Below are 13,413 nucleotides of genomic sequence, written 5' to 3'. Positions count from 1 at the left end.
AGTAACTGCCAAGCTTTGAGCCAGGTATTTGATTCTCTCTCAAATAATTCAACTTGGGTTAATTATTTGCTCAGGTCTCTAAACCTCAGTTGTTAATCCTATAAAGTGAAGAGAATAATAGTATCTATTACAGTTACATTATGTATTGCACAGAAAAACAATGTGAAAGGCACATGAAAAGCTTAACGTGAAGTTCTTTGATGACTGAATATCTATTAAAAGATATTATCGTTACAAATAAACATATTTAAGTTACAGATCTGTACGACACCGGTCCTCCCTACTCTAGGAGACTCTCTGGTACAGAAAATCACCACTATGGATAGACCTCTTGATGACTGTCGCAAACCCCAACTGAATACCCCAACTCGAGCTACAATGAGGCCTATGACCTAGATATGTTTTTTCAAGCTCTATCCATTCACATAATTCTTGATCACTTCGATGTGCGTCCGCACCCTCCTAAAACTACAGGAATCAACTTGCAAAAGGAAAGGCGCTCTTGCTCCTTGGCAGCCTCTCAGGGGCCTCGAGCTGCTGCTGTCACACGCGACACCTGTGAGGCAGTTTCACGCGATCTCACATTACTGATCAGGAAACCAAGATGATTACGGATCTTTGAAAACTTGGAAAGAACTGATAAGGGCAGTAAAACAGCCTAATTAATTAAGCTGGCCAAGAAGGTAGATAAGAAAAGCATTTATACCCAACATGGAAGAATGCTGTAACTACTCACGTACATTTCACACATGGAAAAACAACTCCTCAAAATATTGTATTTAATAAAGTTTTGATTGCAGTTATTCATAGATGCTTTCAATACACGTTATTTCATTTGCTTATGTGGTAATCAAATAGCTAAAACGTAAATTACATGTGGAGTGTAATGGTACATTCTGTAAAGTGCATTAGGTTTAAAGATAACTGCTAAAGGTTCACTTGCTAACTTGTTATTACTTCTATCACCTCATTAAGCTTCTGACCCACACTGTGAACTTATAAAAGCAAAGACCTTATAATTTACACTTGCATCCACTGACTCCATCATACTTCTGGGCACAGATAGTCAAGCTATCTTATCAAATGAAAGAAAGCCCACTTCCAAACAAATCCATCCATAGCAAATTTTTTGACTCCGAAATTCTCGAAGATCACTGCTTACCTCTGGTATACAAGCTCCTGTGAAACCAAACAAGCCGTTGGCATTGTCACTTTTCTGTATTATTAATCTTGCTGTAGTATTCTCTTCAGAAATGCGAGCTCCTCCATATACAGAGACCAGTTTAAGGATGAATAACTCTTCTCCTTCCTCTTCATTGTCATCTTTTGCAGAAATAATGAAGGATTTGTTAGTTTCTCCCTGTCTGAACTCCAGATACCCAGAAACAGGGTGTAAATCGCTCTTTGCTGGCATAGCATGAAGTTCATAAATTTCTTCAAGGGTCAGTTTCCGCTCATAGAACCTCACGTCCTGCATCAAACCAGTAAATCTGTCTTCGCCATTCATTCCTGCCCCAATTCTCAGTGTTCCAGGACCTGAAAGTAGAGATAAGTGTAAAATATCCAATATGCACTACTATCCTGTCCTCAATTATGAGTATGATTCAGACAGTGAAGCAACTTTATTGAAAGGTTTTATAAGTAAAGCTTTTGCATAACTAGAATATACTCAAATTAACATTATTTGTTATGATGAAAAAATAAATCAGTAATCACTGAAATTTAAGATATTTGTACTAAAGGATATTTTGTATGTATATGTGTATGTGTATATGTGTATATATGTGTGTATATTTGGACAGACATTCCTAAGAATGGATTAATTTAACTCAGTCACAATTTTGAAACTTCAGTATGACTATTCTTTGAAAACTTCAAGGCTTCATCTGTTAGAAATTCACCTTGAGTTAAATAAAATAGAGAGAATATATAAAAATGAGTTTCTGTGGGAAAAGTAAAACTCTTTATCCATAAAACCAGTGCCATGCATGTAGAAAAAGAAGTATTATTTTCTTTCCAGGAACAACATTATAAGCAAGTCTTGGGTAATAACAGTATGCAGCCCAACTATACTACTGTATATCAATAACGTCCCTTTTCAGGAATTCACCAATTCTTATTTCTCTACTTAGTCACTCTCCAACTAAAATATCTTTGTAAGATGAGCGCTTAGCAGTGATTTGGGGGGAAAATACAAGATACATTTCTTATCAACATGACCAATCAAGGCAGTTTCATAAGTCACTACCCAGATAACTACTTTATGAATCCTGCACATTATTACCACAGTTGTCCCATGCCTGCTCCAGTGGTTCTGGACTGACTATACGGGATTCATATACGGGAACAACAGCGAAATGTCTACAACAGGCAAAAGTACAGGTGAACCTCAGAAACAATACTAAGCAAGAGAAGCCAGACACTTAAACATACACACTGATCAATGCCATTTACATAAATTAAAACCAGGAAAAGCTACTCTTATGTTCTTAGAAATGCCAATAGTAGGTGAGCTGGGTGAGCTACCTAACGCAGGAGGTTCAGAAGGAAAACACTCTGTAACAGGATAACCATATAAGTCAGGGCCACTCTACTTCCTAGGTGAAAAACAGAATCAAAATGTAGGACGGAGGGGCTGAAAGAGGAACTGGTGATTATAATGGAGATTACCAATATTGTGTGTAGACATGCAGATGCATTTCTCAAGAAAATAGCATAGGCTACAGCTCAAAGACAACAAAGATTACCTCTTCAAAGCACTCTATAGAATTTACCAGTCTACTCCTTATAAACCCTTGTAACTGCTAAGGATTTCAAAGTAATATTTCTCTCTGCTTCCTCTTTAACCTGAACCCCATCACCCTCTGGCTTCAGCAAGACTGAGCTAGCAGCAGTTCCCATATACAATATACTGTTTCGTCTTTGCTTTTTTCTGTACCTGAAATATTACGCCCCACCCCACATTACAAGAGAAATTAATGTTCTTCCTTTGTATTTTTTTATTCCTCCCTACAATGTATTGAAGTAATCTGTTTGAACATCTCTCTCTCAGAGCCTATTTCAGGTACCTCAAGGGCAAACACTTTGCCTGGTTCATTTCAGCAATACTCAGCCCAGAATTTATTGTCTGTGAAGGCACGTAGTTTCATTTAAAGAAATTAAACCAATACACAAACATATTTTAAAATAACTATTGGCTTTTTTAAGAAATCGAATTTTTAAAAATCCTGGATTCAGTGTCCTAGTTGTGAAGATAACACTCACCATCAGTAATGGCTTCTCCTTTCAGACTCTTGATCCCTCTGGGCACTGCATTTCCATCCAGGTAGAATTCAATCATGCCATCATCCAGAACAATCAGAAGATGAAGCCAAATATTTTCCTCTAAATATTTCATGACTGTTGTCTTGGCCGTATAGGTAGCATTGGAACCCCAAGTTTTGTAATGAAGGAAAAGTGTCACATGGGATTCATTGGTTTGCATTTTCACCCCATAGTAGATGCTTCCATTACCATCATCCTTTGCTATAACAAATCCATTGGTATTGGCATTGGGCATCACCCAAGCTGAAAAGGTAAAGTTGGCAATTGAATTGTTCCTGGAAGGATGGTATTTTGGATTAACAGTTCCAAATGCACCCTCTACTCCACTGAAATACAAAGCATCTGTTCCACTGTGGTGACGTCTCATGTGCGGTTGTAAAGGCACAGTGCTCGGGAAAATTCCAACCAGCAAAAAATCTATCATTGGAGGCAAACCAGCAGGGAACTCACTGGACAGTATTTCCCAGCCTACACGTACATCGCCAAAGACACCCTGCTGCCTCAAAATGGTAAAGTTGGTGATATAAGACATATCGTCTTCTGAGAGAACATCTTCTGCTACTTCTCTCTCTAAGCACTCTGGATCCAAGATAAAAACTCCAAATGGGTCATCATTGAATGGAATCATTACTGTTACCTGGAGGTTGGTTCCTGCTAGTTGGCCCCCCGGACCTGGGAACCCACCTATAATAAGAAAATGTGTGATAAATGAGAAACCAGAATTTTAAGTACTTTCTAGTTTAAAATGAAGGCAAAAGGTCTGTAACCGCAACTTTTGATTAAATAATTTACTCATTCATCAATGAACAACACTGTTACCATACAACTTGTACTACACTGTCAATGATATTCAGCATAATTTCACTTAAAACCAAGATAGCCTGAAGAAAGAATATTAATTAGTGAGGTTTGACTCCTGTGCTTAAAACCAAAAGTGATGGAAAAATTGATTGTTTAAAAAAAGGACCAATCTTTAAGCTACCATAAATCTGTTCTTCCTAACTTTCACTAATGGTTTGTTGGAGACACTATATTTGGGTGGGTAAAAATTCTATTTACAAGTTTGAGGATGAATGTAAGTCTCCATCCATATAATTTAACCAAGCTAAGACCACAAAATAAACATTACAAGCAACATTTCATTCAAAAGGGTATTTTCATTATTCAGATACACTTAATTTCTTCATTAACTGTATTTTTCCACAGGTCTAGTTATTTAAACGTAACATATTAAATTTTAGTGGTAAAATATAAGAGATGGGAAAACACAGCACCTGAAATATTTACTAGCTTTAAAATAAAAAACTCATTGAATTCAGGAATTGTATCTGGAAAAGCATGAAGAATTATTGGTTTGGCTCCTTCTCCATCCATAAAGTTAACAGTTCCTGAAGTTTCATAGAACTCTTGTCCAGGTTGCAATGCAGAATCATTCTGAAACAGCTGCCAAGCCACAGAAACATTGCCAAAGTGTCCACGGTGCCTCACAATCCTACATGACAAATTAAAGAAAATGAACTTTTATAAAATATTTATAAGTAGTGACTCTAACTCTAATGGAGGCTTTCTGCCTTTTCTCAGAAACATACTTTTTCTATTTATGATCTTTAATATAAAGCAGCCAGGCAGTGGTTACTGAGCAACCATAAAGAATCTCATGGAAAGGGAAGAATGAGGAACTTTAAATAATAAAGAGAAGCAATCTTAAAAGTCATCATCTTCAAAGTCCAAACTAAAAAATAAATTTTAAGCCAAATCAAAAAATATTAAATGACAATTGGCAAATGTTCTTCAAAAGCAAAGCACAGGGTAAGGATAGGCCTGGACCATTTAAGAGGTGTTCCAAAAGGCCTTGGATATGTGAATTTCTCAGTCCTGACAAAGGATGGAAGTCGGGGCGAGGAACGTGAGGAGGCTAATTTCTGTTCATCAGCTAAAGTGTGTGTGTGTGCTTTTTTTTTTTTTACAAGTGGCAATAGCATTAGAAAAGTTTACAATTCATTCAGGCTACCAATGTGGAAATTATTCAATTCTTAACCAATTTTTTTCATTTTAAAAGATTAATATATCAGAAGACTTTATTTTATTGTAACCAATTTTAATTTTTCTTATCCAAATATGCTTACCAAAATGCATTAGTCTTTCCTTCTTCTACTGCTTTGTCTATGGGCTCCAAAGAAAAAATGCCATTTGGGTCATCATTAGCTTCAATTATCACTGTAGCTATTCCATACTGATATACTACTGTATCACCTAGAGTAAAAATGGAAAAGTCAAAATAACAAAAAGTAGTTCACTTCCTGTTAAATTTGTCTTTTAATTAATAAATGCTTTATAATTAAGTTCAAATTTCAGCAATTTCCTCACCGAAGGTCATAAATTAAGGAAAGAGAGATGCCTAAATAAGTTTCATGTGACTTGTCTTTGAGGAAATATCTAATTACAGAAGAACTACTTTATTGAAAAATGTACAAGATACTTTTCTTCACAATAAGAATCACTTCAATAGTTTAATTAGAAATCAAAAACAGAGCTTTATCAAATTTCAGATTTTTGAGGTAGATTTTTTCATTTCATAACAAATGATGAAAAGATTACGAATAACATAAAATTACTCCTGTCCATAGTAATTAGAATCACTGGCTTGAGTGCCTCCCTTTAATCCTCAGCCTTTAGGCAGCAGAGTTTGATCTGATTTTAGAACAAAGCAATCTTCATGGCATTAAATTTGATTCCTCTCTACTCCAATTCTTTCACCTGTTGTCAGTGTTTTAGGTCTCTTCTCATCACTTCTCTGAGCTACATTGCTCTTTATTCTGGCTGTCCCTGTGCAAGCAAAAGTTCTTCCCATCTTTACTCACCTAACTCTCATCACTTCTCAGAACCCAGCTCAAGCGACAACTCTTCCAGGAATTCTTCCTCGAATTCCCCAGTTAAGCTAAGTGCCTCTCTACAGTGTTGCTACAGCACTTCACACTTTGTCAATCTATCATAACAACTGCTGCATTTCACTAGTATACACATTCGCACACACAATTTCACTGTACGCTCCTTGGACAAATGCTTAGTCAATTCCATGCCCTCGCAGGGCAGATGTTCAGTAACTGGTACAGAGAAGTTACTTATGAGCATTAGCTAAACTGATACAAATAAAGTTTTCAAAATCAGATGAGGACACCAAAACTAAAATCATAGAAACAGAAATTATATGTAGAGCAAACTAACATATTAAAAATAATTTATAAAAATACACAACTGTACTCAAACTCACTTGATAATTAGCCAATGGAAACAGGAAAAAACTTAAAAAATAGCAAATCATTGTACAGAAAATACTGACAATACAGAGCAATAAAATAACAAAATATTATGTCATAAAATCTAACAAAAACAAATAAAAATAATAAAACCTAATTCTGGCAGGATTCTGACTATCATATGTATTTGTCATGCAACGTGGCATAAACGGTGCCAAAAACTCATTCCGTTTCTCTATAGACAGAACTGAAAATATTTAACAAGGGCCCTAAGGATGGCCAAATCCTTTGATCCAATAATTGAATCTCGGGGCACATACTGTGAACAATGACTATCAAGCATAAACACCCACTGCCATCACTAGGTCACATTAGAGATGCTGCCCCTCCAGCTCTTCCATCCTCAATCCCCTCAGGTCCTCAATGTTTGACATCATAAAAGGAAAGAAAAAGAACTAAGGAAGGATATAAAAAGCACAAGTTCTAGAACACAAATATTTGTAGTCCATGTCTTCACAGCTAAAGTCATTAGATTCTCAGCTGTCACCATTTCTAGAAAACTACTGAGGACAGATGCAGTGGCAGTATGTACACCATACCTTCATACCTCGGGCGAGTGGCCCAGTCACACCTTGTGCTTGCTCACTCAGTCTTTCAAAATCAAAAATGCAGCTCCCTGACAACACATCTTACAAAATAAACTCACTTTATTAAAACAAAGTCATTTATCCATCAGCTTTCTGTACCTCACAGCAAAACTTTATTTTCTACTTTTACTTCACCAAAAACATTTCATCTGTAAAAATTTCTTTCATTTAAATTTTAGGATACTGATCAGATTCACAAAAATGTTTTTAGTTTACATAAGATCTCACTAATTATGTTTTGTGCAACTGTAAGATTTCTTTTGTAGCCACTATTGTATGAAGTCAAATTTTTTTCACCAGATGATAGTTCCTACTTATTACTTTAAAAAAATTTTCTTAATTAAGTCATGGGAAAAATGAAAAAGAGAGGAAAGGGAATAGAAAGAGAGATACAAATAGAGAAGAGAGACAAAGAGACAGAGAAACCCAGCATAAACAAAAATTAAGTGTTCTCTTTCTTTTCCATTTCCTCTCTGAATATTTCAGTCCAAAATGCACAAGTCAGAGCACGCAGTAATCATTCACATGAGGGTGGAGCACAGGGCACCAGTGATCAGCACAAGGTGTTAGAGCTTATGCAGGGTAAGGAAGGCATCTCTGTTGTAGAAAAGCTGCTATTGGATAATAGGGTGTGTGGAGTATAAAGGCACCTGCATTAAGGAGAACAAGTTGGCCTAGAGCAGGGAGCTTGAACCCTAGTGGGGTAAGAAAGACAATCTCATTGTGGGAAGAGTAGGAAAAGCAAACGGAAACTGGTCACATATAAGAACTGATCAAATTACTAACTGTATTAAAGATAATGGGAGATGCTTTCTATGGGAGAAGGGAGGGATGAATACGGACAGGGAGAAAAGGAGAATGAACCCTCTGATACTGGACAGAAATGGAGATATTGTGGTAAACTAATGGTTTTCAACATACATAGCTGGATACAGAACTAGAGATGTAAACTGTGTGTATGGACACATAAATACATACATACATACATATGTATATTCCCTATGTCTGTACACCATGAGAACCTAGGAGGAGCGCAACCACAATTACAATCAGCATGCCTCATGCCAGATCCTGGTTTCTAAATAACATTCTTCACTAAAAGGAACCAGGGTTCCCTGGAGAAACTGTCAACTTCGGGGTTGAGAAAGGAAAAGTACAAGAGGAGTTTGGAACATCTTGCTATGCCAAAAAGAAGAAAATGTTCAAATAATCACAGGAACATAGCAAAAAGACAAAGAAGTCATCTTGAACAAGGTACCACAGGCCAAATCTAGGACTTGTGACCATCAAAAGAAATAATGATGCAAAACCAAACCCAATGCATTAAATAGAAACCAAGAGTCCATACTGACAAATGCATCAATAATTTAAAGTCTGATGAGTAACAAGATGTTTACACATTTTAAAGTATCTTCCTCATCAAATTTACTAATTACAAAGAAGAAAAAGTAAAGCAGACAAGGCAGGCAGTCACCACCTAAATTTTGGTCAAACTGAACATCACAGTAAAGGGACAGAACAAAATCATGTGCCAACTGCGGAGACAGGACAAGAGCACAGAATCGCCTTCCATGGAATTCCTGCCAAGGATGCAAACCTGGATCGAATAATGATGAAACACCAAACTAATCCCAACATGAGGAACATTCTATAACTAGACTATAATATTCCATACTCTTAAGATGATGGAAGTTGAGGAAAGACTGAAGAACTACTCACAACTGAAGAGATTAAAGAGACATGACTATCCAAAGCAATACATGATTCAGGAAACGATCACTTTGCTAAAAGAATATATTTGGGGTAACTTGAGAAATTCAAATGGGCTCTGAGGCAATGACTGTACTAATATTAACTTCCTGATTTTAATGGTCATACTGTGGTTATGTAGTAGAATGTCTTTATGTGTAGAAAACACCAATATTTACAGGTGATGAAGAATCACGTCTTCAACTTACTCTCAAAAGGTTCAGGGAAAAAAATAGCTCTTTGAAGTCTTAAAATAATAAATATTAAAATATGCCACAGCTCCTCCAACTCACTAACGGTAGAGTGGAAACCTTCTCAGGGCCAAATACTGGAGTTAAAACATCCTACTTCACTTACAGTACAAAGAAGAATGAAGAGCCTATCTTTTCCCCCCTTGCAAATTGTTACTCTTTATGGCTAATAGCTTCAAAGAATTATCAAACCGCCAATTGTGCTCAGTGACCTAGAGAATCTAGCTTCTCAAGCAGTATGCCCAGTACCCTGCTGGAAAAGCAGGCATTACAGAATCCTTGATGCCGCAAGCCATTGGGTGACTAGACAAAGCTTAGTGTAACTTTAGTTCAAGATTTTTATTTCTTATACAATATCATTTTCTATGTGTGCTACATTGTGAAAAAAGATAAAAAATAATGCCATAAAGTATACCAGATATATGAAGCTTCAACACATATTCTTCATCCCATCCCTCACGAAAGCAATGAAACAATTTTGCCCTGGAATGGTCACAGATGCTGGTTAAGTACAATTTGGCTACTAGATAGGAGCACTTAATGTCACTTTAATAAAAGCATTGAAACAACAGATCAGCCATAAAAATACAGTTTATTTACCTGTTGAATTAAAGAGGATTATATAAAAGGATTCATCTGTTTCTGGGATATCATCTTCCTTAATGAATACAGATATTCTCTGCTCTCTACTTCCGACCTCGAAAACAAGCGTTTCTCCTTCAACAGGAACAAAGTCTCCCTCTCTGGCAGTAGCCTTCCCATCCATTGTAGCATACTGAACGGTGCAGGCAACATCAACAGATCCATTCCTGAGAACTGTAAAGTCAGCCGACTCACCTTCCTGAACCCTCACTACACGAGGCTCTAAAATATTCATAAACAAAAGAAGGAACATATGAGCTCTTTATATTCTATCTATTATTTTCTGGTTACTTTATGTTTCTTCCTGTCCCCACAAGAAATACCCTCCAGTGTGTCTTTGCTTAAAGACTTATCTCTGGTCCCAAATCCTACATGAGGCCTCCTTTGGTTACTTCTAGTCAATGGCCTTCCTCTTGCCCTAAATCCTACAAAATCCATTGTCTTCAAAACCCAGTTTGTTAGTAACTTACATACAATCTGAAATCCTCTGTCTACTATTTCATACACTTCATTTACAAATTTAAACTGTAAATTCCTTGTGAAAAGGCCCAGGTATCTTATTTTTAATTTCGCCACAGCAGTTAGCAGAAGGCTGAACAAAGGATGAATTAAGTACATAATTAACCAAAGATTAAGAATATGAATCAGTAAAATGCAAGAGGTTTAAAAGATTCCTGAATTTGTAAATTGAGCATCTTACAAAAAGGGCTTAAGGAGTATTTACACACCAATTAAATCTCACAAGAGAAACTAAAAGATGTCTTAAGTACCAAAAGACAATTCTAAAGAAACCATTAAAGTGCCCCCCCCCAAAAGGAGAAACTGTTATTTACATGTCCGTTCAATGTTAGTTACTATAGTACGTGATCATCCATCAGGTACAATACCCAGGACCTGAATTGGCTACACTGTGGATTGGAAGAGGTCATGTGGAAGAGTACACATTTTTGCACAAAGGAAAGAAAATACCCTGGAATTTGAAGGTAGGGGGAGAACAAGGCTAACAAAACAGTACTATTTTTTTTCCTTCAGAAGATGTTTAAAAATATTTGTTAAAACATCAAAAAAGTAAAATAATGATCATTCTAACAAATCATAGAATCATATTTAAACAAGCATCAATTGTGCTTTATCAAAAATGTTCAGTTAAAAAGTCATTAAAAATGCACACACACACTGTTCAAGAAAGATGCACACTCACTAAAAACAATAACAATACCACCTGCAAAATAAATGGGGTCATCATTTCTTCTAATCCTCAGAGTTGCAGTAGTCTTATTTCCTATTTTAGCTCCTCCAGTGGCATTAAGTAGAGTAATGGTAAATTCTTCCATTTCCTCTGGAATCTTTTGAAAAACGTTACACATGTTTTAAGTCAGGTGATTTGTACAAATAATACAATTAAACAGGGTCCGGCAGAAGTAACGCCTGCTTGAGTGTGGTTAGTAGGGTAATCAAATGGGTGTAATAATTTACAGTTTTAATTTGAACATTTCACCTAAAATGTCATACGCTGTGCTTGAGTTTGATATTGTTATGTTACAGAATCACATGCTTATAATTTTGTAATAAAAGATTTTGTAATAAAAAAGAGGTGTTATGCTGGACCCTATATATTCCTAAACTATTTTTATCTTTTTAAAAATATAGAGCTCAACCGATAACAACTAATCTAGATTTCCATTTCTAAGGCAGAACCACCCAAAATTATTCAAGTAGAATTTAGGCTCCATCCCCAGAATTTTCATGTGCATTCAGCCAGTCACTTTATTTTGACTCACTACAAAATTTAATGTAAATAGATATTTTGCCTTCTGTAAGCTAAAAATAAAAATATTACATATTATTCTTTACACAAATGACATATTTATTGTTTACAAGAAAAAAAATGGAACGGCAAAATAACTTTTGGACATATTTAGAACTGAGTTCATAATAGCAACAAAAGCTCAGCTAGCTCTCAAAGGCCACTAACAAACACCACTCAACTTTCCCTCAAGTGTGTCATAAAGACCTCATCCCACATCCCACCAACATGAGGCTGCCCACATGGCAAAGCCTATTTGAATCCCCAGGTGGACCCTGTTTCTCTTTCGCCTCCTCCATAGGAGCTAGACTTCTTCACATCGTCAGAGTGCTGGACTTTGTCTCTTATGAGACAAGGTGGAAGTAAAGAAGTAGGCTTCCCCAGCTGTTCCAAATGCAGTTCCCCTTGGAAAGGTCTGCTTCCTGTTACTGAGTTCTCTCTCTTCATCATCAGTAAGATGAACACCATGCTAAATCCACCATGATCCCCCTAGTCCACAATCCTAATTCTGGGGGTGCTACTATAGGATACTTAGTAGATGGCACCATGGCACCCTTGTTTTCAAAGAACCTAAGCACAGGCAAGCACTTCACCTCTCCCGCAACTGTGAATCCCTGATACCTGACACCTACACAGTGTCACTGGAAACTATCAGTTCTAAGAATGCCTTCAGGAAAACCAAAAAGACTATTTCCCTTTTGGCTTATATTAATACATTATCACACCTGAGTTCTTTATGAATATACTCACAACAAGATATATTATCAGATATTTAATCATTAAGAAAATGTCATTAACACTGAAATAGAGAACAGGGGGACAGAGACCAGAGGGGAGAGGGGAGGAAATTTCAGGGGAAATAGGGGAGGGATTTAGAGGAACAAATATAAAGGATACAGGGACAAAAACTAAGAAGGGTGGAAATGGGAGGGAGGGGGGAGCACGGGGGAGTGGATTGGGATGGAAGTAATAGACAGAAAACTGTACTTGAAAAATAATTAAATAAATTTAAAAAAAGGAAAATGTCATTACACAGCGACAACAAGAGAATTATATATGTGACACTTACCTCATCAGGAAGGGAGTAAATGGTGATATTTTTTGAAAATTCCTGATCACCAAAGAAAACAGTCCCTCGGACAGGAAATACATCTTGTGTAAAGTCTGGACTAACTACCCAGGATACACTAACATCACCAAAATTGCCTCGATTTCTTATTATACCATAAACAGCTGTAAAATAAAAGTGTATATAATATATGTGAGTATATATTAATTTTAAAATGATGAGTAAAGAAACTGCTCAAAAAAGCAGAGGTAAAAATAAAACCTCTTTTTGATAAAAGCCAATTACTTGCTTAGCCTAGCCTCCAAGGTACGTGTAAAAGTGCCTCCGCCTAGTCATCACTTTGTAGGCATATAGGTGATAAAACAAATGGGCTCAATCATTTCTATTCCAGTTGGGATTTCAAAAGTCATTCAGCATTCAGAACAGAATGGTGATTAATTAGATACACCTATCACAAAGTCCTATAATGATACTTGATAACATTTCCAGCTAATGGAAGCTGCACACTCAAAAGTGATTTTCTTACTCAGAAAAAAGTGCTCTAAAAATAAACTACATCTCATTTCAGAGCACTGCAATAGTTCCCTAGCAGTTACTCTCAGTTTTAAAATTTTTTCTACTAGATTCAATTCATTCTTGAGTATCTGAATTCCACCACATATGGTTA

The 13,413-nt window shown here is 36.3% G+C and overlaps 1 protein-coding gene across 1 annotated transcript in view; it reads right to left on the bottom strand.

The window, feature by feature from the left end:
• The window catches only part of ADGRV1 (adhesion G protein-coupled receptor V1), a 508,576-nt gene that overhangs the window by 426,337 nt on the left and 68,826 nt on the right, over positions 1–13,413 (bottom strand). Inside the window, exons 15-21 of the mRNA XM_037032075.1 lie at positions 12,747–12,910; positions 11,093–11,216; positions 9,829–10,092; positions 5,451–5,577; positions 4,599–4,816; positions 3,265–4,008; positions 1,163–1,536 (exon numbers count right to left, since the gene is read on the bottom strand). Of these exons, the coding sequence (XP_036887970.1) occupies positions 1,163–1,536; positions 3,265–4,008; positions 4,599–4,816; positions 5,451–5,577; positions 9,829–10,092; positions 11,093–11,216; positions 12,747–12,910 (2,015 nt within the window). The remainder of the gene's footprint in view (positions 1–1,162; positions 1,537–3,264; positions 4,009–4,598; positions 4,817–5,450; positions 5,578–9,828; positions 10,093–11,092; positions 11,217–12,746; positions 12,911–13,413) is intronic.

Source organism: Sturnira hondurensis, unplaced genomic scaffold, assembly GCF_014824575.4.
Source record: "Sturnira hondurensis isolate 20B ecotype Veracruz unplaced genomic scaffold, ASM1482457v3 Scaffold0021354, whole genome shotgun sequence".
Classification (NCBI taxonomy): Eukaryota; Metazoa; Chordata; class Mammalia; order Chiroptera; family Phyllostomidae; genus Sturnira; species Sturnira hondurensis.
The sequence above is the reverse complement of the archived record's forward strand: the minus strand, read 5'-3'. Positions and strand labels throughout refer to the sequence as shown.